General features: G+C 45.0%; 1 protein-coding gene across 1 annotated transcript in view; it reads left to right on the top strand.

Moving 5' to 3' along the window:
• Window positions 1-27,595, top strand: part of vash2 (vasohibin 2) — a 137,445-nt gene that overhangs the window by 14,200 nt on the left and 95,650 nt on the right. Inside the window, exons 2-3 of the mRNA XM_073050866.1 lie at window positions 4,061-4,149; window positions 10,707-10,763. Of these exons, the coding sequence (XP_072906967.1) occupies window positions 4,061-4,149; window positions 10,707-10,763 (146 nt within the window). The remainder of the gene's footprint in view (window positions 1-4,060; window positions 4,150-10,706; window positions 10,764-27,595) is intronic.

Here is a 27,595-nt window from a genome sequence, read left to right as displayed (position 1 = left end):
TCAGAGGGATCTTGGGGTCTGAGTCAATAGGACTCTCAAAGCAGCTGCTGTTGACTCTGTGGTTAAGAAGGTTTATGGTTTATTGGCCTTCATCAATTGTGGAACTGAATTTAGGAGCTGAGTGGTAATGTTGCAGCTATGTAGGACCTTGGTCAGACCCCACTTGGAGTACTGTGCTCAGTTCTGGTCGCCTCACTATAGGAAGGATGTGGAAACCATAGAAAGGGTGCAGAGGAGAATTACAAGGATGTCGCCTGGATTGGGGAGCATGCCTTATGAGAATAGGTTGAGTGAACTCGGCCGCCTTTTCTCCTTGGAGCGACGGAGGATGAGAGGTGACATGATAGAGGTGTATAAGATGATGCGTGGCATTGATTGCATGGATAGTCAGAGGCTTTTTCCCAGGGCTGAAATGGTTGTCACAAGAGGACGCAGGTTTAAGGTGCTGGGGAGTAGGTACAGAGGAGATGTCAGGTGTAAGTTTTTTATTCAGAGTGGTGAGTGCATGGAATGGGCTGCCGGCAACGGTGGTGGAGGCGGATACGATAGAGTCTTTTAAGAGGCTTTTGGATAGGTACATGGAGCTTAGAAAAATAGAGGGCTATAGGTAAGCCTAATAATTTCTAAGGCAGGGACATGTTTGGCACAACTTTGTGAGCCGAAGGGCCTGTATTGTGCTGTAGGTTGTCTATGTTTATAAAATAAAAGGCCCCTGGCCCTGGACAGCAAATACCCATCATATTTTGAACTCTTTTATCAAAAGCTTGTACCTAATTTGGTGGTGTACTTCCACAGATGCTGGACATTTGTAAATTAATATACTGTGTCCAGTAGTGACTACTGAGTGTATTTCTGTATATTGGTGGTCTTCTGCTGCTGTAGCCCATCCATTCACTTCAAGGTTTGACATGTTGTGCATTCAGAGATGCTTTTCTGCACATCACTATTGTAACAGATGGTTATTTGAGTTACTGTTGCCTTTCTGGCCGATCTCCTCTGACCTCTCTCAGTAACAACACGTTTTCACCCACAGGACTCCTGCTCACTTTTTTGTTTCTCACCCTGTTCTCTGTAATCTCTAGAGACTGTTGTGTGTGAAAAATCCCAAGAGATCAGCAGTTTCTGAGATACTCAAATCATCCCATCTGGCACCAACAATCATTTCACAGCCAAAGTCATTTAGGTCACATTTCTTCCCAATTCTGATGCTTGGTCTGAACAGCAACTGAACCTCTTGATTACGTGTGCATGTTTTTATGTATTGAGTTGCTGCCACATGATTGGCTGATTAGACTTTTCCATTTGCGAGCAGGTGTACCTAAAAAAAAAAAGTGGCCATTTGAGTGTATATTATTTACCTAAATTATCAAATATTAAACATGCTCTTTTTTTACAATGGAGATAAATAGTAATTGGCAACAAATAATCTTGCTAGCCTGTTTTTCCCCTTGCTCTGTGACCTCTATGCATTACCCAGAGCTAGGACTATTATTTTCGGGCACGTGTACTCTCCCTAAAAAATTAAGCAGTCTCCACAGGTTTATCACATCAGTCTTGGGTATCTAAACCTCCATTTGCCACCGAGGGCACTTCTAGATGCTTCCCAATTCAGAGTAGGCTGAACCCTCAGTTACCACTCTCCATGGTAGTATTTAAAGATTCATTTGGCCAGTCCTGGGGCTTACTTCTATGTTTTGTTTGGTCTGTAAATGCAGTAGCTATGAAAATTTGCTGCATGGTCCCACTGTTATCCTCTTCAGAGAGGGAATGCAGTTACTTTCATTAATAATAGTCAGCTGCCCATTTTATTGATGAGATGTTTTACTTCTGCAATGCAGCAGGAAGTAGAAAAGTGTGGCATATATCCGTGTAGACATTCAGCAAGGGTTCTAAAGATGACAGATGCAGTCTTTAAACTTGTCAGCACTGGAAGCACTTGTGGTTGTCCGAGGTCACAGATGCAAAGATATTTCTCCTGCAGAAAGCGCTGATTAAAGGGCACCAAGTCTAGTTAATTTTGATGAAATTTGCAACAGAGGAAAAGTTGAGTTGAGGAATGTCTTGTTTCTGGTGTAAATTCCTTTAGTCAGATGGGTTTTTCCTTTCGTTAATCAATTTTTGATCTGTCAAAGAGAAACTATTTCTCCTCTTGCAGGATGCCTTCTCAAATTCTCAGATAGTTAGAGCAAAGGTGGTGGCTGAGATGGCAAGGATGTTTGAAGTGTGTTTGGCTGCAAGATGTGTCACACTCAGCCAGCTACTGCAAATGAGATTTGCTTTCATCTTCTGCATAACTCAGTTTGAAATTTCATTTAGAGTTGCTGCCCTGGGTAAACTGTACCAGTTGAAGCTCATAACAAGATGAAGGTGCATGAAGCTTTGCTATGCTTTATATTTCAACTGTAGATACCAGCAAAACAACATTAGCGTGTCTCAAAGTGTCCGTGTGACTGGAACTTGCTCAGAAAGTGTGCAAGACTAGTTAATCTGATTTTTGCAACTGTACAGTGCTAGTCTTTTGGATGTTGCCTAATCATTTCCGGATAAAATCTTTCATTTTAAATGTTAGCTCTCCAACAAATTAGCATCCCGAAACTCAAATAATTCCTCTTGAATCTTGCTTTGTATTCTAAAGCATAAGGAACTGTAATTTTATCTTCTCAAGGTCAACACATCCTGATTCTCTTCTTTAACTTCCGAATGACCTCAGATTGCAGTTTAGAGTTTAATTGTAATAGAACATAGAACAGTAGAGTAAGAACAGGCCCTTCAACCCATCATGTCTGTGCCAATGTCAATGCTAAATTTAGCTAATTCCATTTGCCTACTCATGTTCTTTTTTTTGTGCCTGCCCATGTGTCTAAGAGCCTTTAAACATCCTTCCTGTAACAGGCTGACCGGAACTGTGCACGATAGTCATGATGTGGCTTAAGCAAAGTTTTTTTTTATACTTCCTGATTCTTGTATTCATTGCCTTTCCTAGAAGGCTTCTTTATCACCCTATCAACCCATGCAGCTGTCCCTGGGAAAGGCATGGACCCGGATCTCCAGATCCTTCAGTACCCCAACACTGTTGTTGGAGCCATGCCTCTGTTCTCTATCTGCATTGTATTCTGTGTTGTGTGCTTATTATGGTAACTAGTCCCGTAAGTGTGAGGGATGTGGTAAAAGTGAAGGGAATAAGTTCTGTCTTCATGCTTTGTTCATTGGAGTTTGTAGTAGCTGGGACCCATATCTTGCTGACCACTCAATACGTTTAGTTTACGCTTAAGTTTCATCGCTTCAAGATTGTATGTTTGCTAATTCCTAACAAAGGATCGAATGCAGGTCCTTGACTTTTGGAGCATCATCACAGGAGTGAGGGGGAGTCATGCAAGAATAGCAAATCTGTGGGGTCACCAGCAGCAGCAGTTGTTTTGGTTTGGCTGCTACAACTGTTAAAAATCCTGATACTTATTGTACAGCTTCTTCTTGGATTTGACCTCCCAAAGTACAACATCTCACCCCAAAAAGTTGGTTGATCCTCAGTGGTAAGTTGATTCATAGGGGTATAGATATTTTCCAGTGATTGAGTACCTTGTACAATGTAGTGCATTCAGCCAATAACCTTATAATTCAAGAGAGTACTTGTGAATTTGTGTTGGCTGTGGAACAGGTATACTTCATATTTAATAATACTTAGCCTAATTGTTACCACTTTAGTAATTTAATAATGGGCCTAATATTGCAATCTCAGGGGCAAATGAATATTTTCCAATTGAGCATAAAAATTCCCTTTCTTTGCATTCAGGGTCATGTATTGCCATAATGGAAATCTGTAAGTTGTGCATAAATCTTCCCCTGCAGGTATACTTTCTCTGAATCATGATACAATATTGTATTGTGTTGTTATATGTGAAGCTCCACCTTCATTAATTTACTTTCACATTCCATGACTACTACTATTATACTAGTACAAATTAAAGTAAACTAATTATAGGATTTGGCCAAATATTTGCCTAATATAGACACCTAATGATGTATATTTCAACTGTTACACTTGCCTTTTATTTTCATTTAGCCTCCAATACCATTACCGCCGAAGTACAAGCAGTCCATGTCAGCGCTGGAATGGATGCACACGGTACAAAGCTATATGAAGCTTCTGCAGTATCCTTTCTGTTGTCCTTCGGTGTTAAAGCAACAGCACACAAAAATGCTGGAGGAACTCAGCAGGTCAGCCAGCATCCATGGAAATAACCAGTCGACGTTTGGGGCCGAGACTCTTCTGCAGGACTGGAAAGGAAGGGGGAAGCTGTCAGAATCAAAAAGGTGGGGGGGGGGGGAAGGGATGGAGGGTAGCTAGAAGGTGATATGTGAAGCCAGGTGGGTGGGAAAGGTAAAGGGCTGGAAAGGGAGGAATCTGATAGGAGAGGAGAGTGGACCATAGGAGAAAGGGAAAGAGGAGGGGCACCAGGTAGAGCTGATAGGCAAGTGAAAAGAGGCCAGGATGGGGAATAGAAGAAGGGGGAGGGAAAGGGAAGGGAAAGAGAAAGTAATATTCATGCCATCAGGTTGGAGGCTACCCAGATGGAATATAAGGTGTTGCTTCTCCACCCTGAAGATGGCCCGAACAGAAGGACATGGACTAACCTGTCAGGGAGGGAAAAGGAGTTAAAATGTTTGGCCACTGGGAGGTGCTTGGTGAAATGATTCTGCAATTTACAACGGACCTCACTGATTTAGAGGAGACAGCATTGGGGGCAAAGGATACAATAAACAAATCCAGCAGATTCACAGGCAAAGTGTACCTCACCTGGAAGGACGGTTGAGGCCCTGAATGGAGGTGAATGGGCAGGTGTAACACTGTGGCTGCCTGCAGGGCTAAGTGCTGGGAGGAAGATTAATAAGGAGGGACGAATGGAGAAGGGAATCATGGACTGAGTGGTCTTGGTGGAAAGTTCAGAGTGGGGGACAGGTAAAGATGTGTTTAGTGGCAGGATCTCTTTGGAGACAGCAGAAGATGCGGAGAATGATATGTTGGGTGTTGAAGTTTGTTGGCAGGAAGTTCACTGTTATGTTGGCAGAAAGATGGAGTAGGAGTGTGGATGTCTGGGAAATGGAGCAGATGCTGGTGAGGACAGCATCAATGGTGGAGGAAAGGAACCCCTTTACTTTGAAGGCAGAGAACATCCCTGATGTCCTGGAAAGGAAAGCCTCATCCTGGGAACAGATGGGGAGAAGTTGAAGGAACTGGGGAAAAAATAGCAGCATTTTTACTGGTGACAGGGTGGGAAGAAGTAACCGTGGGAATCAATAGGTTTATAAAGATGTTGGTTTGCAGTTTGTCTGCAGAGACGGAGATAGAGAGATTGAGAAAGGGAGGGATGTGTCAGAAATGGATCAAGTGAATTGAAGGGCAGGGTGGAAGTTGGAGTCAAAGTTAATGAAATTAATGAGCTCAGCATGGGTGCATGAAGCAGCACCAATGCAGTTGTCAATATAGTGGAGGAAGAGTTGGGTAGCATTTCTGGGGAAGGCTTGAAACATGGGTTGTTTGATGTAGCCAGCGAAAAGTCGGGCATATCTGGGGCCAAGTGGGTGCCCATGGCTACCCCTCAAGGCTGGAGAAAGTGGGGGAGCAGAAGAAGAAATTGTTGAGGGTGAGGACCAGTTCTACCAGATGGAGCAAGTGGTGGTGGAGGGGAACTTGTTTGTTTGTTTATTGAGAAAGAAGTGGAGAGCTTTAAGGCCTTCTTGATGGGGGATAGAAGTGTACAGGGATTGGACAACCATGGTGAAAATGAGGTGGTCAGGACCAGGGACTTGGCAGTTGTGGAGGAGATCAAAAGTGTGAGAAGTGTCGCAGATGTGGGTGGGAAAGGACTAAACCAAGTAGGATAGAAAGGAATCAAGAAATAAGGACATGAGTTTAGTGGGGCAGGAGAAGGCAGAGACAATGGGCCTACCCGGACAGTCTGGTTTGTGGATCTTGGGTAGGAGGTAGAAGCGAGCAACGTGGGGTAAGGGGGGTTGGTGGAAGTGGAAGGGAGTTCTCCAGAGTTGATGAGGTATGTGATGGTGTCAGAGGCAGTTTCCTGATGGTCTAGAGTGTGGTCTTCTTCGAGGGGTAGGTATGAGGAGAGTCGACACTTGGCCTCAGCAAGGTAGCTGTCAGCATGCCTTTTGTCCGGGGTTTAATAGTAAGGTTGGGATTGATGTAGAGAGAGTGGAGAGCAATGTGTTCAGGGGTAAGGTTCGAGGAGGACAAAGGAGTTCTGAATCTGAGCTGGTTGATGTCTCATCGGCGGTTAGAGATGAAAAGATCCAGGGTACGCAGAGAAGCAGTGTGGGGTGTCTGAGAGAGGACGAGATGGGAGATTGGATCATTGGTGTGGGGTGGGGAATTCTTGCCAAAGAAGACGGCTCAGAGACAGAAGTGACGGAAGAAGTGCTCAGTACTGTGGTGGGCATGAAACTCACTGGGGTGCGGGTGAAGTGGAACAAACATAAAGCTCTTTCTGAGGACAAAATGTTCAGTCTCAGAGAAGGGAAGGTCGGCAGGAATGCTAAAGGCACTTCAGGGATTAGAGGTGAGACTGAAGGGAGGAGGAGAGTTGGAGGTGTCAGAGGAAGGGGGAAGGTTAGAGTATTCAGGAAAGATAGGACAGGAGGAAGATGGGGTTCTTAGGATCCAAGAAGTGACAGGGGAGCCTGAGAGACCCAGAGTTGGAGAATGGTAGCGAGGGAAGGGGAGCCTGGGGCCCAGCGGCTGTAAGGAAGGACTCGTTCAACCTAGATGTGATGCTCATCAGTGTGAGGAAGCAATTTACGGTAGATGTGTGTATGGTTGTTCTAGCTGTTGGGTTTGATGTCCGCTCAAACATTATGTCCTCATTCTAGCTGAAGTGTCAAATTCATTCAGTACCTAGTTTTTAACTTTGTTATTATAGACCATATAGTTTATATTCTATAACTAATTAAAATTAATAATATTGGGGGTTTGAGTGTTCTTTAATGATATTTGAGAATAATGAATAATTAAATTGTGGTTGTTTAGAAATATTCAATTAGTCTACGTAACTTGGAGAATCTGTTGTGACTACTTATTGTCAAAGTACCAATTACCCACCCCTCCTCAAAATGATAGAAATGTGTATTCATTCTAATGGACCTCTAAAAGTATGCTCAGTTTTTCTTTCAACTAATCAGAATTCTATCAATACAAGAAAACTAATGTTCTATTTTAAAAGCCTAAATGGTCATAAAGAAGCCAATTTAAAATACTTGATTGTTTATGTGTAACTATAAAAATATTAGTAGCATAGAATCTTTTAATGCAATTGGACTGTGTCACTCTTGCAATCTAACAGGTGGTTCACTGGTGCATTAGAAAAGTCTACGGTTTTATAGGCTTTCATTTTGATAATGATTGTCCCACATGTAGCCCCTTGTGGTTTAAGCCTTCACTGCATGTTATTTATGATAGTTAAAGCATCAGCGATATCACCAATCAAATCAAAAGCTGACAAAGTAGATTATTCTCTTTTGTATTTAAGGGAAGAAAATAACTGTTTAATTCTATAGCTTTACTTCTGATACCCAGCAGCCATACTTACAGTAGGTTATTTTCTGGAGGTTAAATTAACATTAAATTTTGGTTGCATGTTACTGAAGAAAAGGAAAATGCCGTTGCAATTATTTGTATTTGTTAACTTTAACATCTTAAAATTGATTTTCTCTTTGAAATCATTTTTGTATTGGAAATCCTATTGATTTTATGATTTGTGCATCTATAACAAAATCAAACCCGTACACAGCATCCTTCAGCCATCTATGGTTGGAGAAGGATTAAGGTTTAGTAGCAGACCAATTCTGGTCAATGTTAAGAGAGACATAGACTCAGCAACATACTTCAGCAGACAACTAGCTTACGAGCACACAACTTTGCAACGTGGGTTGAAAGTGACGAGCCCAGAGGAAATCCATGTGGTTGCAGCGAAAACATCTTACCTTCATCCAGGCAACAGCCATGGTTGATTGAACCTCTAGCTGTAATGCAGTAGTTGCCAAGAAATTCTGCTAGGTTTTCAATAACACAGTTCATCTGGACATGAGTTATAACATTTCAGTGTCACGGTGACCTGAGACTACATACAGGGGAATAAGGTATATTACAATACCTAATTTGTAAAAGTGCAATTGTTTTTGTGTGGTGAACTACATATACCTGTCTGGACACGCCCCTCTGCTGACTGCTCCTGTGGCTCCTCCCACAGACCCCTGCTGACTGCTCCTGTGGCTCCTCCCACAGACCCCTGCTGACTGCTCCTGTGGCTCCTCCCACAGACCCCCTGCTGACTGCTCCTGTGGCTCCTCCCACAGACCCCCTGCTGACTGCTCCTGTGGCTCCTCCCACAGACCCCCTGCTGACTGCTCCTGTGGCTCCTCCCACAGACCCCCTGCTGACTGCTCCTGTGGCTCCTCCCACAGACCCCCCGCTGACTGCTCCTGTGGCTCCTCCCACAGACCCCCCACTGACTGCTCCTGTGGCTCCTCCCACAGACCCCTGCTGACTTCTCCTGTGGCCCCTCCAACTTACCCCAGCTGACTGCTCCTGTGGCTCCTCCCACAGACCCCCTGCTGACTGCTCCTGTGGCTCCTCCCACAGACCCCCTGCTGACTGCTCCTGTGACTCCTCCCACAGACCCCCCGCTGACTCCTCCCACAGACCCCTGCTGACTGCTCCTGTGGCTCCTCCCACAGACCCCCTGCTGACTGCTCCTGTGGCTCCTCCCACAGACCCCTGCTGACAGCTCCTGTGGCTCCTCCCACAGACCCCCTGCTGACAGCTCCTGTGGCTCCTCCCACAGACCCCCTGCTGACAGCTCCTGTGGCTCCTCCCACAGACCCCCTGCTGACAGCTCCTGTGGCTCCTCCCACAGACCCCCTGCTGACTGCTCCTGTGGCTCCTCCCACAGACCCCCTGCTGACTGCTCCTGTGGCTCCTCCCACAGACCCCTGCTGACTCCTCCCACAGACCCCCTGCTGACAGCTCCTGTGGCTCCTCCCACAGACCCCTGCTGACAGCTCCTGTGGCTCCTCCCACAGACCCCTGCTGACTGCTCCTGTGGCTCCTCCCACAGACCCCCTGCTGACAGCTCCTGTGGCTCCTCCCACAGACCCCTGCTGACTGCTCCTGTGGCTCCTCCCACAGACCCCTGCTGACTCCTCCCACAGACCCCCTGCTGACAGCTCCTGTGGCTCCTCCCACAGACCCCTGCTGACAGCTCCTGTGGCTCCTCCCACAGACCCCCTGCTGACAGCTCCTGTGGCTCCTCCCACAGACCCCTGCTGACTGCTCCTGTGGCTCCTCCCACAGACCCCCTGCTGACAGCTCCTGTGGCTCCTCCCACAGACCCTGCTGACTGCTCCTGTGGCTCCTCCCACAGACCCCCTGCTGACTGCTCCTGTGGCTCCTCCCACAGACCCCCTGCTGACTGCTCCTGTGGCTCCTCCCACTGACCCCTGCTGACAGCTCCTGTGGCTCCTCCCACAGACCCCCTGCTGACTGCTCCTGTGGCTCCTCCCACAGACCCCTGCTGACTGCTCCTGTGGCTCCTCCCACAGACCCCTGCTGACTCCTCCCACAGACCCCCTGCTGACAGCTCCTGTGGCTCCTCCCACAGACCCCTGCTGACTGCTCCTGTGGCTCCTCCCACAGACCCCCTGCTGACTGCTCCTGTGGCTCCTCCCACAGACCCCCAGCTGACTGCTCCTGTGGCTCCTCCCACAGACCCCTGCTGACTGCTCCTGTGGCTCCTCCCACAGACCCCCTGCTGACTGCTCCTGTGGCTCCTCCCACAGACCCCCAGCTGACTGCTCCTGTGGCTCCTCCCACAGACCCCCTGCTGACTGCTCCTGTGGCTCCTCCCACTGACCCCTGCTGACTGCTCCTGTGGCTCCTCCCACAGACCCCCAGCTGACTGCTCCTGTGGCTCCTCCCACAGACCCCCTGCTGACTGCTCCTGTGGCTCCTCCCACTGACCCCTGCTGACTGCTCCTGTGGCTCCTCCCACAGACCCCCAGCTGACTGCTCCTGTGGCTCCTCCCACAGACCCCCAGCTGACTGCTCCTGTGGCTCCTCCCACTGACCCCTGCTGACAGCTCCTGTGGCTCCTCCCACAGACCCCCTGCTGACTGCTCCTGTGGCTCCTCCCACAGACCCCTGCTGACAGCTCCTGTGGCTCCTCCCACAGACCCCTGCTGACTGCTCCTGTGGCTCCTCCCACAGACCCCTGTATAAAGGCGATTGGAGGCACTGCTCCTCCCTCAGTCTCCAGGATGTTGTGTGGTGGTTGCTTGCTGCTGGCGGTGCTTTCTTCCAGCCAATAAAAGCCTGCCTTGACTCGCGTCTCCGAGAGTTATTGATGGTGCATCATTTTGACAGTGATGACTTTCCATGGTGGATTCAGTTCTGTAGAAATCTTGAACTTTGACTTCATTTTTAAAAATACAAACTTGCAAGATCTGCCCCAACACAACTATTACACTTTAGCTTTTTGTTTGTAATACAGCAGACACCTTTTTAAGGTGGTAACACAATTTGTGGAATAGTTTTGATGAGACATAACAGAAAAGAAAGCTCACACAATTTTTGATATTTGAAATCTATCTCAATAGCGCACACCTGGTTCCTGCCATTTCCTTAGCTTAACAAATGACAGATATAATCACACTGGAACTCAGTTCTTTGAGATTAAGAAAACCAGACCTTTAAGCTGGTAAGTACCAGGTTCTTCTGCTGGGAATCAGAATTCAATCTGCGTACAAAAAAAAAAGACTTTGGAATCAGAGTTGTTAAATCACATGGTTAGAAAGCAGATAATTTGGCACTGTTTCGGTATGGTTTATGCAGCAACATGCTTGAAAAATGAATTGTGATAATGGAAGGTAGCCAGATCTGTGAGCCTTACTCTGTTAGAACTTGTTTTAAGTAATTTACTTAATAGTGTGAAATCATAGTGTCTGCACAGCCCTAAACTCAAAAGGAAATTTAAAGCCCTCTCTGATATCTACGGGTATCCTCATTAGGGAGGTTATACAGTATCAACCCACTTTTCAAAGACTAGCTTACTTCCCTGACTAGTGTGCAGCAAGGTTTAGTGCCAAAACCTGCTACCCTGACTGGTCCCCCCCGCCCGGCCAAGGAGGAGATACTTCCAGCTAACGAAGTAGTTTAAAATCAGTTCATTTTATTTTTAATGATACACAATTTTAGGCAAATGGTTCTTGATACATATTTAACATTTACAGATGATTTCTGATTTACTTAAGATTTTTGAATTACAGAAGACTTCTAAATGGATTTCCAAATATAGGTACAATTCTTACAAAATAAGAGAATAGCCCAACAAGTTGCAGGCGAACAAGTCGTCCATCATAAGAAACTGAATTCTCCTTCTTCATCCTGTCACCCCGTCTTTCTGTCATTCTCCTTGTCAATTCTAACAATCCTTAGTGCTTTCTAATATTTGTACTGTTTTGCTACTAGTTGACATTTTTGCATGTGATGTTACTCAGATACCTTTGCTGTGGCAAAATAATTCACACAGTTAGTCTAAAAGAAATTTCTGGGTACAGAGATCGCAGACACCTAAGATTCATGCTGTGAGAGCTGTCTGTTGAGTACACAAGTATACCAAGCATTGATAGATTATTATGACTGTGACCAATTTTGATGTGGTAAGTGACATAACACCCATTGTATAGCATTTGGCTGATGCAGTCAAGAGGTTTCATGGCCACTTCACTTTGCAAACCATATCTGTTGAGCAGCTAGCCCCTGCTATAGGCCAACAGCCTGTGCTTTGTATTAAAATGTTGTTTGCAAAGCTATGCTTTTAATTTCAAACCGATTGCTGCTTACAATTTGCATTAAGAACTGAAGACTGGTTCTTATTTACACCAAGAAGCTGAACAAAGAACATTGGTTCGAAGTTTAACTTTGTCCCAAACAAATCTGACCCTTTGGAAAGGCCATACTGCTGTGTTAGAAAGCTGTGGTCAGCAATAAGCTTCTTGTGCCCTGGAGAGTGATTGTGCATCATAGGTGATCCTCCACCTTCAATCTGACCTGCAATTTACATACTTTTCCTTGTCTCAATTCAATCATGCACACTGTACCCAGCTAGGTAGCCCTGTCAGCTCCGCCCACCTTACCACATCCTTCCCCACATCAACCAGCAATCATGAGCATTGTCGCCCCCACCCTCCCACTACTAGCACTGATAAAAGCAACCAACTCAAGCACCATACTATATCTGCCATTTCTCCTGCTACACCTTGCCACTTACAGCTTTCTATCTATAAATCTCCCTTCAATCCCCTTTCTCATTCAAATGACCTCTTTCCCCAGAGCCCAGTCCATTCCCAGCATATGCCTGATACCCTTTATGAGCTGTGCCCGCCAAGGAAGACAATTCTGCTGTGTGAGGCTGATCCATTATTGCTGGAATCCATGCACCAAGGCCATCATTGGGTTTTGATGCGTCAAGTGAAACACGCCCTAGTCAGTAATGTGCAATCATTTAGTAAGTCCTTGTAGGCAACAAACAAATTCCAGATCCTTTTCATTTGCTATATTCCAGTGGATTATCAATGCCTAGATTAAACATAAAATATTTATTGGATTTTTAGCACCAGAGATGTCTTCAGTTAGACATGTAGCCTTGTTATCCTCACAGAATGTGATTTCTGAATGCACAGTTGCCAAACGTGGAAACATGGTTAAGTGCAGGCCTTGCTGCATGAATTACCTCTGACAATTGTTTTGTTCACTGCAACATGTCCTGACACGTTCCCGTCTAAAGTATTCTGCTTTCATTGTAGTTACAATGATTTCTGGTTGAATGCTATTCCAAAATAAACCCTTTCAAAAATTAATCTAGGTTAAGATTTGCTTTGGCTATGCATAACTTTTTATGTTTTGGTTTTCAGTGTGGGTACAAATACAGAGCTGAAAGTAAAACCCTTGGTGTTTTAAATGGATTAAGTAATAGCTATTTTGTACTTGTTCGTCTCTACGTGCAGAGATTCAGGAATGAATGTTGCTCTCAGATGAAACATATTAGAACTCGAGGCATAATAGACATAAGTACATTCTGTCCTCATTTTAAAACTATATATTAGCCTTCAAAACAGCTGAAGATATAAAAAAAAATTATGTAGCAATTAGGAGATGAGAATGATATCTCAACAGAAGAATCACAGAAATTTCTTCACAACAAATAGTTCATGTTTTGTCTGTACAACTGCGGTGGTGCTAGGAAGTTTGTGAACCCTGTAGAATTTTCTCTATTTCTGCATAAATATAGCCTGAAATGTGATCAGGTCTCCGCATAAGTCCTAAAGCTGGAGAAAGAGACCCCAATTAAATAAATACGACAAAAACATTGTACTTGTTCATTTATTTATTGAGAAAAATTATTTAGTATTACATGTATTTGTTGGAAAAAGTGTAAACCTTTGCTTTCAGTAACTGGTGTGACATGTACAATCCCTGTACAACAATAATTTCAACAAAATGTTTCCAGTAACTGTTGATCAGTCCTGCATGTTGGCTTGCAGGAATTTTAGGCCATCCCTCCTTACAAAACTGCTTCAACTCTGTAATGTTGGTGGGCTTCCTTGCATGAACTGCTTGCTTCAGGTCCTTCCACAACATTTCTATAGGATTAAGTTCAGGACTTTGACTTGGCCACTCCAAACCATGAATTCTCCTTTTAAACCATTCTGTTGTTGATTTACTCTTGTCTTTTGGATCATTGTCTTGTTGCATTACCCAACTTCTTTTAAGCTTCAGGTAAAGGACTGCTGCCCTGCCATTCTCCTGTAAAATGTCTTGATGCAATTGTTCCCTCAATAATTGCAAGCTGTCCAGGCCCTGAGGCAGCAAAGCAGCTTCAAACCATGATGCATCTTCCACCATGCTTCACAGTTGGGATGAGGTTTTGGTGTTGGTGTGCAGTGCCCTTTTCCCTCCAAACAGAGCAAAGTACATCTCTGCTGAAAGTTCAACTTCTGTCTCATCTGTCCACAGAACACTGTCTCAGAAGCATTGTGGAGCATCCAGGTTGCCTTTGGCAAACTTGAGACATGCAACAGTGTTTTTTTTGGAGAGCAGTGGTGTCCTTCCACGAACACCATTCTTGTTCAGTGTGTTATTTTATATAGTGGGCACATGTACAGAGACTTTAGCAAGTTCTAGAAATTTCTGCAGGTCTTTTGGTGTTGCCCTTGGGTTCTTCTTCACCTCCTTCAGCACATTGTGCTGTTGGTGTGATCTTTGCAGGATGCCCACTCTGAGGGCGAGTAGCAACAGTACTGAGTTTCCTCCATTTGTAGACAATTTCTGTTACTCTGGACTGATGAACACTCAGGTCTTTAGAAATGCTTTTGTAGCCTTTTCCAGCTTCATGCATCTCTCCAATTCTTCTAAGGTCCCCAGAAAGTTGTTTTGATTGAGGCATGGTGCACATGAACAGATCTTTCTTGAGAAGAGCAGGCTCAGTCAGTAACATGACTTTGTGTGTCTTTTTTTAATATATAGGGCAGGGCACCTCTACAACCCACATCCCCAATCTCCTCTCATTGATTGGAACACCTGACTGCAAATAACTTTTGTAGAAGGCATTACCCCAGAGGATCAACCACTTTTCCCAATAAATACATGCAATATTCGATCATTTTTCTCAATAAATAAATAAACAAGTATAATGTTTTTGTGTTATTTATTTAATTGGGTTCTCTTTATCCAGTTTTAGGACTTGCCTGAAGACCTGATCACATTTTAGGTCATATTTATGCAGACATAGAGAAAATTCTACAGGGTTCACAAACTTTTTAGCACCACTGTACATATCTATTAAAATAAAAGCATGCATGCAGGAGGTGAAGTTAACTGGTGTATTCGCAATGCAGAGAGAGAGAACAAACACATATCAGTGCACATGGGTAGGCAACAGATCAATGCGCATGGGTAAGTTATCAGTCCAGAAGTAGTGCTAAGGCAAGTCATTGCTCTAAAAGAAATAGATCTATACATTACACTTCCCCTTTAAAATTAAATTAAAATTTAAGATAAAACTGTATATGTAACAAAACATTCACCTTTCCTTTAACAAACCATATTTGATTGGCAGACGTGCACAATTGCAGTAGCTTGTCATCGCACAAGGACGCTGAGATTTAAAAAGCAAGAAGTTTCTTTCAGTGGGAGATTCAATTGGGAGAAGTGCGCAGATGCAATAGCTTGTCATCGCGCATGGCCGTTGAGAAGGTTCTGGGATAAAAGGAAGACACTGCGTAGTGGAGTGGTCGTCAGAGTAGCGTGAGTCAGAGTAGTAGTAGGGCTTTGGCGAGGTAATGAGGTAAGTTACTTTCTTTTTTTCAATCTCTATTATTATTAATAATATTATGAACAAAATACAATTGATATATTAATAAAGGGATTACAAACATACAAATTCCCATTGCACATGAAAGAATACATAAGCAATGATTACAGTATAAATGAGTTTTCCCAAAACATGGACCATACAGTATATGTATGAACCAGGTAAATCTAGGTATTTCATAATATATGGTATAAAAAAACAGAAAAAATAAAAAAAGATTGCAAAATTGACTAAACTACTAATCTAATAACTAATAAAGAAGAAAAAAGAAGCAAAAAAAAGAAAAAAAGAGAAAAACTAAAAAGGAAAAAAAAGGGCTGTTTATAATATCTCACAAAAATACATAATCATCAGTGTCGTCAACTCCGATCCTCTCAACATAAATAAGATTAAAGCTGGAAAATCCAATAAGCTTGGAACAGGGTCATATTACATCATATGAAAATATTGAATAAATGGTCTCCATATCTCTTCAAATTTAATAGAGGTATCGAATACACCACTTCTAATTTTTTCTAAATTTAAACATAACATAGTTTGAGAAAGCCAATGAAATACAGTGGGAGGATTAATTTCCTTCCAATTCAACAAAATAGATCTTCTAGCCATCAAAGTGAGAAATGCAGTCATTCGACAGGCGGAAGAAGATAAATGAAGTGAGTCCATCATTGGTAAACCAAAAATTGCGGTAATAGGATGGGGTTGTAAATCGATATTCAATACCGCAGAAATAATATCAAAAATATCTTTCCAGTATTTTTTCAAAAGCGGATATGACCAAAACATACGAGTTAAAGATGCGATTTCAATTTGACATCTAAGGGTTTATATAAGAATAAAAATGAGCTAATTTATCCTTGGACATATGGGCCCTATGTACGACCTTAAATTGTATTAATGAATGTTTGGCACATATAGATGATGTATTAACTAATTGAAGAATTCTATCCCAATTCTCAATAGGAATAATAAGATTAAGCTCTCTTTCCCAATCATTTTTTGTTTTATAAAGGGGCTCTGAACATATCTTCATAATTATATCATAAAGTTTTGATATAAGCCCTTTTTGAAAAGGGTTTAATTCGAACAAACTCTCCAAAATATCTGAAGAGACAAAATTTGGAAACGTAGGAAGTACCATACTTAAAAAATGCCTAACCTGTAAATATCTAACAAAATGAAATCTCGGCAAATTATATTTATTAGATAATTGCTCAAAAGACATAAAACAATTGTCCGAAAATAAATCAGAAAATCTTAGTAAACCCTTAGTTTTCCAAGCCAAAAAAGCTTGATCTATAATTGAAGGGTGGAAAAAAACAATTAGATACAATAGGAATATTTAAAATGAATTGAGTCAACCCGAAAAATTTCCGAAATTGAAACCATATACGTAAGGAATATTTAACTATCGGGTTGTCAATTCGTTAGGTAAGTTACTTTCATATCTCTTTTTTTCCCCTCTAACTTAAGGCTAGTGGGTATGGCTGCAAGACCAGTTTTCTGCTCTGGGTGTTGGATGTGGGATATCCGGGAGACTTCCAGCCTCCCAGATGGCCACATCTGTTCAGGTGCATTGAGCTGTAGCTCCTTAGAGACAGTCTTAGGGAACTGGACTGCATCTCGATGACTTTCAACTCTTGTTAGGGAAAATGAAGAGGTGACACTGGGGCCACAGGAGCCAGATAAGTAGGAGACTGTCAGGAGAGGGAAGGGAAAGTATCAGATAGTGGAGAGCATGTCTGTGGCTATCCCCCTTAACAATAAGTACTCCATGTAGAGTACTGTTGGGTCGGGGGTGGGGGGGGGCGGTGGGATCTACCTGGGTGAAGCAACAGTGGTTATGCCTCTGGCACTGACTCTAGCCCTGTGGCTCAGAAGGGGAGGGAACGGAAGAGGATGGCAGCAGTAGTAGGTGACTCTATAGCTGGAGAACAGATGGGTGGTTCTGTGGCATGAAAAAGCAACTCAGATGATAGTTTGCCTTCCAGGTGCCAGGATTTGTGATGTTTCTGATCGCATCCACAATATCCTGTAGAGGGAAGGTGAGCAGCCTGAGATCATGGTACATATTGTTACCAACGACATAGGTAGACAAAGGGAGGAGGTTCTGAAAGCAGAATACAGGGAGCAGAATATAGGAAGAAAGCTGAGAAGCAGGACCTCAATGGTAGTAATCTCGGGATTGCTGCCTGTGCCACGTGAGAGTGAGTATGGGAACAGGATCAAGTGGTGGACAAATGTGTGGCTGAAGGATTGGAGCAGGGGGCAGGGATTCACATTTCTGGATCTTTCTGCTCTCTTCTGGGGCAGATGCGACCTGTACAAAAAGGAGGGGTTGCACTTGAATCCGAGGGGTAATGGTATCCTGGTGGGGAGTTTGCTAATGCTATTGGGGAGGGTTTAAACTAGAGTTGCAGGGGGTTGGGAACTGAAGTGAAGAGGCAGAGGATGGGGTGATTGGCACATAAGTAAAGGAGCTAGTAGGGAGTTTGTGAGGAAGGACAGGCAGATAATAGAGCAAAGGTGCACTCGGTCTGATAGTTTGGGATGTGTCTATTTTACTGCAAGGAGTATCGTAAACAAGGTGGATGAACTTAGAGCATAGATCAATTTGTGGAGCTATGACGTTGTGGCCACTACAGAGATTTGGATGACTCGGGCAGGAATGGCTGCTGAGTGTGCCGGGATTTAGATGTTTCAAAAAGGACAAGGAGGGAGGCAAAAGAGGTGGGGGAGTGGCACTGCTAACCAGGGATAGTATCATTGCTGCAGAAAAGGAGGAAGTCATGGAGGGATTGTCTACTGAGTCATTGTGGGTGGAAATCAGAAACAGGAAAGGGCAATAATTGGACCTGGTGTTTTTTTTATAGACTCCCCCCCCAGTAACAGAGACATCGAGGAACAGATAGGGAAGCAGAGTCTGGAATGGTGGAATAATAAGAGTTGGTGTGATGGGAGATTTTAACTTTCCTGATATTGACTGGCATCTCCTTGGAGCAAGGGGATTAAATGTGGTGGAGATTGTTAAGTGTGTTCAGTAGGGCTTCCTGACACAATATACAGATAAGTCAACTGGAGGAGGGGCTGTACTTGATCTGGTATTGGGAAATGAACCTGGTCAGATGTCAGATCTCTCAGTGGGAGAGTATTTTGGAGGGAGTGATCACAACTGTGCCTCCTTTACCATAGTGCTGGAGAGGGATAGGAGCAGACAATTTGGGAAAACATTTAATTGGGGGAGGGGGAAATATGCTAATAGGCAGGAACTTGGAAACATAAGTTGGGAGCAGATGTTCTCAGGGAAATGCACGGCAGAAATGTGGCAAAAGTTCAGGGAACATTTGCATGGTGTTCTGCATAGGTATGGTCCATCGAGGCAGGGAAAGGTTGGTAAGGTTAAAGAACCATGGTGTACAAAGGATGTAGAAAATCTAGTTAAGAAGGGAAGAAAAGCTTACAAAAGGTTGAATAAACTAGGTCCTGTTAGAGCTCTAGAAAATTACAAGGTTGCCAAGAAGGAGCTTAAGAATGGAATTAGGAGAGTCAGAAGGAGCCAAGAAAAGGCCTTGATGGGCAGGATTAAGGAAAACCCCAAGGCATTCTACAAGTACGTGAAGAGGATGAGCCATAAAATAGGACCAATCAGGTGTGATAGTGGAAATGTGTGCATGGAGTTGGAGCAGGTAGTGGAGGTACTTAATGAATATTTTGCTTTAGTATACACCAGAGAAAAGGGCCTTGGCAATTGTGGGAATGACTTGCAGTGGACTGAAGTGCTTGAGCATATAGACATTAAGAAAGAAGATGTGCTGGAGTTTAAAAAAAAAACATTTAGTTAGATAAGTGGCCGGGTCTGGACGAGGTATACCCCAGGTCACTGTGAGAAGCGAGGGAGGAGATTGCTGAGCCTCTGGTGGTGATCTTTGCATCATCAACATGGATGGGAAAAGTACCAGAGGATTGGATGGTTGCAGATGTTGTTCCCTTGTACAACAAAAGGAGTAGAGATAACCCAGGAAATTATAGGCAAGAGAGTCTTCCTTCAGTAGTGGGCAAGTTGTTGGAGAAGATCCTCAGAGGCAGTATTCATGAGCATTTGGAGAGACATAATCTGATTAGGAATAGTCAGCATGGCTTTGTTAAGGGCAGGTTGTGCCTTACAAGCCTGACTGAATTATTTGAGGATGTAACAAAACACATTGATGAAGGTGGAGCAGTGAGTGTAGTGTATATGGATTTTAGTAAAGCATTTGACAAGGTTCCCCATGCAATGCTCATTCAGAAAGTAAGGAGGCATAGGATCCAAGGGGACCTTGCTTGGTGGATCCAGCATTGGCTTGCCCACAAAAGGCAAAGGGTGGTTGTAGATGGTTCGTATTCTGCACGGAGGTCGGTGACCAGTGGTGTTCTGCAGGGATCTGTTCTGGGGCCCCTCCCCTTTGTGATTTTTATCCATGACCTGGATGAAGAAGTAGAAGGCTAGGTTAGTAAGTTTGCTGATGACACAAAGATTGGGGGTGTAGTAGATAGTCTGGAGGATTGTCAGAGGTTACAGCGGGACATCGATAGGATGCAGAACAGAGCTGAGAAGTGGCAGATGGAGTTCAACCCGGATAAGTGTGAAGTAGTTCATTTTGGTAGGTCAAATTTGAAGACAATATAGTATTAATGGTAAGACTCTTGATAGTGCGAAGGATCAGAGAGATCTTGCGGTCTGTGTTGATAGGACACTCAAAGCTGCAGTGCAGATTGACAGTGTTGTTAAGAAGGCATATGGTGTGTTGGCATTCATCAACCATGGGAATGAATTGAAGAGTCATGAGCTAATGTTACAGCTATACAAGACCTTGGTCAGATCCCACTTGGAGTACTGTGTTCACTTCTGCTCACTTTACTACAGGAAGGATGTGGATACTATAGAGAGAGTGCATAGGAGATTTTCAAGGATGTTGCCTGGACTGGAGGGCACGCCTTTTGAGAATAGGTAGAGTAAACTTGGCTTTTTCTCCTAGTAGCAATGAAAGATGAGAGGTGACTTGACAGAGGTGTATAAGATACTGAGAGGCAATGATTGTACGGATAGCCAGAGGATTTTTCCCAGGGCTAACACAAGGGGGAATAGTTTTAAAGTGCTTGGAAGAAGGTTCAGAGGGGATGCCATAGGTAAGTTTTCACAGAGTGGTGGGTTCATGGAATATTCCGCTGGTGATAGTGGTGGAAGCAGATAAAATAGGGTCTTTTAAGAGACTCTGAGATGAGTACATGGAGCTTAGAAAAATAGAGGGCTATGTGGTAGACCAATTATGGCTGTTTCTAGGGTAGGTTACATGGTCGACACAACATTGTGGGCTGAAGGGCCTGTACTACTGTAGATTTCTATGTTCTGTGTTCAAATAAACATGCTTTAACAATAACAGTTTATAACTAACTTAACTATACTAAAGATTCAGTCTTTTGGGTGACGCTCTGTTGCTTTCAGAATAGTGCCTTTGGACCTGTGGAGTGGCATTAGGTTTGGTAGGTGTCTTGTCAGAGGTAAGTTTCTCTCTTGCAGGTGTAACTTTGCTGTTATTGACATGATCATCACCGAGGGGTAATTCCAGTTGCTGTAACGTGTCCGTCTTGTTGGATGCATTCGACTCAGGTACGTACTTCAACTGAGCGAAGTATCTGGTCCACATGATGTCTCTGAGTCTGATCTCCGACATCCCGAACAGCTTTCGGACAAGTCTTTTACCTGTCTATCTATTCCCGGCCACTGCACCTAGCTCTGGATGGGACTCCTCATCTTGATTGTACCCAGGTATCCTTCATGCACATTCTCTAACACTCTGTTCAGAGGGAACCACAACACGAGATCCATGTGTCAGCATTCTTTGAGATACAGACAGTTGGTCTTGTCTCACTGAGAACTCTGGAAAGCTAGGATTATCCTGAGCTGGCCATCCTTGCATGGGGATGTCATAGACTTTTGACAGTGTTGGGTTTCTCTTTGTATTTCTGAATTTGTTACCGGCAACTGGTCCACCAGTGCAGTGTTGGAACACTTCTACTGGGTCACAGTATGAAGAATTTTCTTCTTCAGTTGCCAACAGTGAAAGACATGACAAGCCATCAGCATTGCTGTGTTGTTTGGTGCCCTTGAACTCTATGTCATAAGAGTGGGCTCCTAGGAACAGAGCCCAACGTTGCAAACAGGTAGCAGTCATCACTGGGATTGAAAATAGACACAAGTGGCTGATGGTCTGTCACTAGCGTAAACTTCTGATTGTATAAGTATACCTTTTATTCCCATACTAGACTAAGGGCCTCTTGGTCAATCTGTGCGTTGTTACATTCTGGGCTCCTCGGTGATCTTGATGCAAATGCAATCAGGCATTCAAATCCACCTTTCATTGTGTGTGACTAAATGGTACCAATGCCAAAGGGATGCATTGCACACTAGTTTGATGGGTGGAGATGGGTCATAATGGGTGAGCAGTTCATCTGATGTTATTAGTCTCTTTGTTTCCTTGAATGCTCTTTCACATCTTTCTGACCATTCCCACTTTGCTCCGGTCTGCAACAGTGTGTTCGATGGGTACAGCACTGTAACAGTGTTTGGGAGAAACCGGTGGTAGTAGTTTACAAGGCCCAAGTATGATCTGAGTTGTGATACACTTCCCGGTTTGGGTGTCTGCAGCACTGTTTTAATCTTCTCTTGTGACTTATGTAAGCCGTGCTTGTCAATGACATGTCCACGATATGAGATTTTATTTCTCTCTCTTTATGCCAGACCATACTCGCTCAGCCTGGTAGGCACATTACCAAGGTTCTGGAGGAGCTCTTCATCATTCCTACTAGTAACAGTGATGTCATCAAGGTAAAGTTGAGTTTCTGGGATATCTTGGAGCACTTGGCCCGTTGCTCTTTGCCAAATTGCTGGAGCTGATGTGACTTCAAAGACAAGAAAAATACACTGGAACAGTCACTGTGAGTGTTGATTGTGAGGAACTTCCTGCTTGATTCCTAAATTTCCAATTGCAAATAGGCTTGTGACAAGTCAACCTTTGAAAGCTTCTGCCCGCCTGCCAAAGATGCAAAAAAAAGCCACCTATTCATAGCAGGGGATACCGCATAGTATGCAGCACAGCATTGATGCTGACTTTGAAGTCCCTACATATGTAAACAATTCCGGCCTTCCCTTTCTTGATCACCGGAACAATGGGCAAGACCCAATCATTCTACTCAACCATCAGGACAATGGATGTGGCCCAATCACTCCACTCAACCTGGGAGAGAATGCCAGATGCCTCCAAACTCTGAAATTCAGCATCTACTTTAGGACTTAGTGTGTAAGGCACTGGACACTCTTTTGGAATCTTGGTGTTGCTGCTTCATCCAGTTCAATTCTGGACTTCATGACCTTGAGTTTACCAATCCCCTTCTCAAACACCTTCTCATTAGCATTAAGCAGCTGTGACAGCCTCCGGTTAGTGCTACCATTTGGTCTGCAGTTGCCTGCTGATAACGTATTGAGAGTTTTGATTGTGCACTAGTCTAGTTTCTCAACCATTGATGTCCAAAAGTGCTGGCCCTCCACTTTTTAACACATAGAGCTCTAACTGCCCTGTTTTGCCTCCGTACGTCACATTTACTTTCAGTTTCCCTTTGGAAGGCACTTATTCACCTGTGTAGGTCTTTAGCATCGCTGAGGCCTTTTCTAATGGTAGCTTAAAAAACAGTCTGTTGTAGTCGGCCTCTGAAATCAAGACAAAGCTGACCCTGTGTCCAGCTCCCTTTTCAGTTCTACACCAGACATGTAAATTGTGATCGATATGATTTTCTGATCTGTTTTAGTAATACATGACAGCTGACCTTTATCAGACTCTCTCTTGTCTGATTCGGTTTCACATTTAATCACTTGATGCATTTGTTTAGCTTGCGTTTGAAACTTATCACTCGGTTGTGCTTTATATCTGTCTTGCACACTCACTGTCTGTGACCTTGTCCCTGACACTTCCTGCAAATGTTTTTTTTGAACCAACAGTCATTTGCATCATGTGAGGATTTGCCACATCGATAACAGTTTTGGCTCTTTGCACCATTCAGGGACATTTTGTGTATTTCACACTCTGAACTCTTTTTCTGTAGTTCGGCTGCGTCATTTGCAGAAGAAGTCTCTAATGACGTTACAATGGTAATTGTAACTTGTAATTGCTCGGTCCGCCAGAAAAAGCAGGATCTCCCAGTGGCCACACATTTTAATTCCACGTCCCATTCCCATTCTGATATGTCTATCCATGGCCTCCTCTACTGTCAAGATGAATCCAAACTCAGGTTGGAGAAACAACACCTTATATACCGGCTGGGTAGGCTCCAACCTGATGGCATGAACATTGACTTCTCTAACTTCTGTTAATGCCCCTCCTCCCCTTCTTACCCCATCCCTGACATATTTAGTTGTTTGTTTTTTCCCCTCTCTCTCTGCCCATCACTCTGCCTGTTCTCCATCTCTGGTCCTCCCCCCCCCCCCCTTTCTTTCTCCTGAGGCCTCCCGTCCCATGATCCTTTCCCTTCTCCAGCTCTGTATCACTTTCGCCTATCACCTTTCCAGCTCTTAGCTTCATCCCACCCCCTCTGGTCTTCTCCTCTCATTTCGCATTTCCCCCTCCCCCCACTACTTTCAAATCTCTTACTATCTTTCCTTTCGGTTAGTCCTGACGAAGGGTCTCGGCCCGAAAAGTCGACTGTGCTTCTCCCTATAGATGCTGCCTGGCCTGCTGTGTTCCACCAGCATTTTGTGTGTGAGTTGTTTGAATTTCCAGCATCTGCAGATTTCCTCGTGTTTGCTCTTTAAATTCACTACTGTGAAGCGTCTGCCAGTGATGCCTACACTGAAGAAGTTTAAATCTTCTCTTCGACGGGAGTTCAGTGAAACCCTCTCTCGCTGCTCTCCATCTATAATTCCTTCGGCCCTTCAACTTTTCGATCATATTTTGACCCAGACCCGCTATTACAGCCATATATCCTTCCTTGGAACGTGTCTCTGACACCAGCTGACTCCAGTTGGCTTCAGGATCCGTTTTCGAGCTTCTCAATTTGGACCTTCTGAGGATCCCAGGTACTCACATTTAATTGACTCTGCCTCCCGTTGTTTCTCCCGTCGAGCTCTGAGGGCGACACTCTCCGCCAGGAGAAGGTACCTGGCGTCCCCATCACAATCCCTTCCACGCCTCCGGGACACCTTTTTCTCAGTTTGCAATGGACCTGTCCGTTATTTCATCCTCTGTCAGATCCATGCGTGCAATCGCCGTTTCTTTGACTTTATCACGTCCAGCAAGGATCGCAAGATCTTCCATCTGCATACCCCAGAGCATGGTTTTCGTATCGCGTCCCCGGCCCCGGCTGTCGATCTTGGCTGCCCTAGCAACCCAGGGCATATTCAAAATCCGGACTCCAGCACCATCACCGCGTATTCCAACGGCCATGGATTCGCCCCGGCTGTCGATCTCGGCTGCCCCAGCAACCCAGGGGATTTTGAAACTCCGGACTCCAGCGCCATCAACACGGGTTCCAACTGCAGCATCAAAGCGATTGCGCAACCACCGACTGCGACTCCAGCCTTGAACTCCAGGCCGGGTCTTCACATGCTGCGATTGTGAATCCTGTCTCCCCTTCCCCCACCACCACTATGCAATCCCCTCTCTCTCAGATCCCATCGTCAGCTCCTGGACCCTCAGAGGCTCCATCTTCCTCTCACCCCAACCCTTCCCTCTCCACTGACACTACCAGCCTCCCTCTCCCCTCTGATCCCATCTCTCGTCCATGCCGGGTCTTTACCATTCCCTCCGACCTTCAACTCTCTGAGACAGAGCGCTCTGTCCTCAGAAAGGGCCTCAGCTTTGTCCCCCTTCGCCCACACCTCAGTGAGTTCCGCGTACACCATGACGCTGAACTCTTCTTCCGCCGTCTCTGTCTCCGAGCTTACTGCTTTGTCAAGGACTCTCCTACCCCCACCGATGACCCCTTCTCCCGTCTTCAACCCTCCTCCTCTTCATGGACACCCCTCTCTGGTCTTCTGCCTGCTCTGGATCTCTTTATTGCTAATTGCCGATGGGACATCAACCATCTCGACTTCACCACACCCTGTTCCAATTCCAACCTCACTCCTTCCGAACGCTCTGCTCTCCGCTCCCTCCACACCAATCCCAACCTTACTATAAAACCTGCTGATAAGAGGGGCACTGTTGTTGTCTGGCGTACTGACCTCTACCTGGCCAAGGCACTGCGTCAACTCTCTGATACCTCCTCTTATTTACCCCTTGATCATGACCCCACTAAGGAGCACCAGGCTATTGTCTCTTATACCATCACCAACCTTATCAGCTCTGGGGATCTCCCATCCACTGCCACCAACCTCATAGTTCCCACACCCCGCACTTCCCGTTTCTACCTCCTACCCAAGATCCACAAACCTGCCTGTCCAGGTAGACCTATTGTCTCAGCTTGCTCCTGCCCCACTGAACTCATTTCTGCATACCTTGACACTGTCTTATCCCCCCTTGTTCAATCTCTACCCACCTATGTTCGTGACACTTCTCGTGCTTTGAATTTTTTCAATGATTTTAAGTTCTCTGGCCCCCACCGTCTTATTTTCACCATGGACGTCCAGTCCCTAAATTCCTCCATCCCCACCAAGATGGTCTCGAAGCTCTTCGCTTCTTTTTGGATTCCAGACCTAACCAATTCCCCTCTACCACCACTCTCCTCCGTCTAGCGGAATTAGTTCTTACTCTCAATAATTTCTCCTTTGGTTCTTCCCACTTCCCCCAAACCAAGGGTGTAGCCATGGGCACCCATATGGGTCCCAGTTATGCCTGCCTTTTTGTTGGCTTTGTGGAACAGTCCGTGTTCCAAGTCTATACGGGTATCCATCCCCCTCTTTTCCTTTGCTACATCGACGACTGCATTGGTGCTGCCTCCTGCATGCATGCTGAGCTTGTCGACTTCATTAACTTTGCCTCCAACTTTCACCCTGCCCTCAAATTTACCTGGTCCATTTCCGACACCTCCCTCCCCTTTTTTGATCTTTCTGTCTCCATCTCTGGAGACGGTTTATCTACTGATATCTACTATAAGCCTACAGACTCTCACAGCTACTTGGACTGTTGCTCTTCCCACCCTGTCTCTGGCAAAAATGTTATCCCCTTCTCACAGTTCCTCCGTCTCCGCCGCATCTGCTCTCAGGATGAGGCTTTTCATTCCAGGACAAAAGAGAAGTCTTCCTTTTTTAAACAAAGGGGCTTCCCTTCGTCCACCATCAACTCTGCTCTCAAACGCATCTCTCCCATTTCCCGCACATCTGCCCTCACCCCATCCACCCGCCACCCCACTCGGGATAGGGTTCCCCTTGTCCTCACCTACCACCCCACCAGCCTCCAGGTCCAACATATAATTCTCTGTAACTTCCGCCACCTCCAACGGGATCCCACTACCAAGCACATCTTTCTTCCCCCCCTTTCTGCTTTTTGCAGGGATCGCTCCCTACGCGACTCCCTTGTCCACTCGTCCCCCCCATCCCTTCCCACTGATCTCCCTCCTGGCACTTATCCTTGTAAACGGAACAAGTGCTACACCTGCCCTTACACTTCCTCCCTCACCACCATTCAGGGCCCCAGACAGTCCTTCCAGGTGAGGCGACACTTTACCTGTGAGTCGGCTGGTGTGATATACTGTGTTCGGTGCTCCCAGTGTGGCCTTTTATATATTGGTGAGACCCGACGCAGACTGGGAGACCGTTTCACTGAACACCTACACTCTGTCCGCCAGAGAAAGCAGGATCTCCCAGTGGGCACACATTTTAATTCCACATCCCATTCCCATTCTGATATGTCTATCCATGGCCTCCTCTACTGTCAAAATGAATCCAAACTCAGGTTGGAGGAACTACACCTTATATACCGGCTGGGTAGCCTCCAACCTGATGGCATGAACATTGACTTCTCTAACTTCCGTTAATGTCCCTCCTCCCCTTCTTGCCCCATCCCTGACATATTTAGTTGTTTGCCTGTTCTCCATCTCCCTCTGGTGCTCCACCCCCTTTCTTTCTCCTGAGGCCTCCCGTCCCATGATCCTTTCCCTTCTCCAGCTCTGTATCACTTTCGCCAATCACC

Source organism: Hemitrygon akajei, chromosome 7, assembly GCF_048418815.1.
Source record: "Hemitrygon akajei chromosome 7, sHemAka1.3, whole genome shotgun sequence".
In the NCBI taxonomy this organism is placed as follows: Eukaryota; Metazoa; Chordata; class Chondrichthyes; order Myliobatiformes; family Dasyatidae; genus Hemitrygon; species Hemitrygon akajei.
This window is presented reverse-complemented; position numbering and strand designations above follow the sequence as displayed.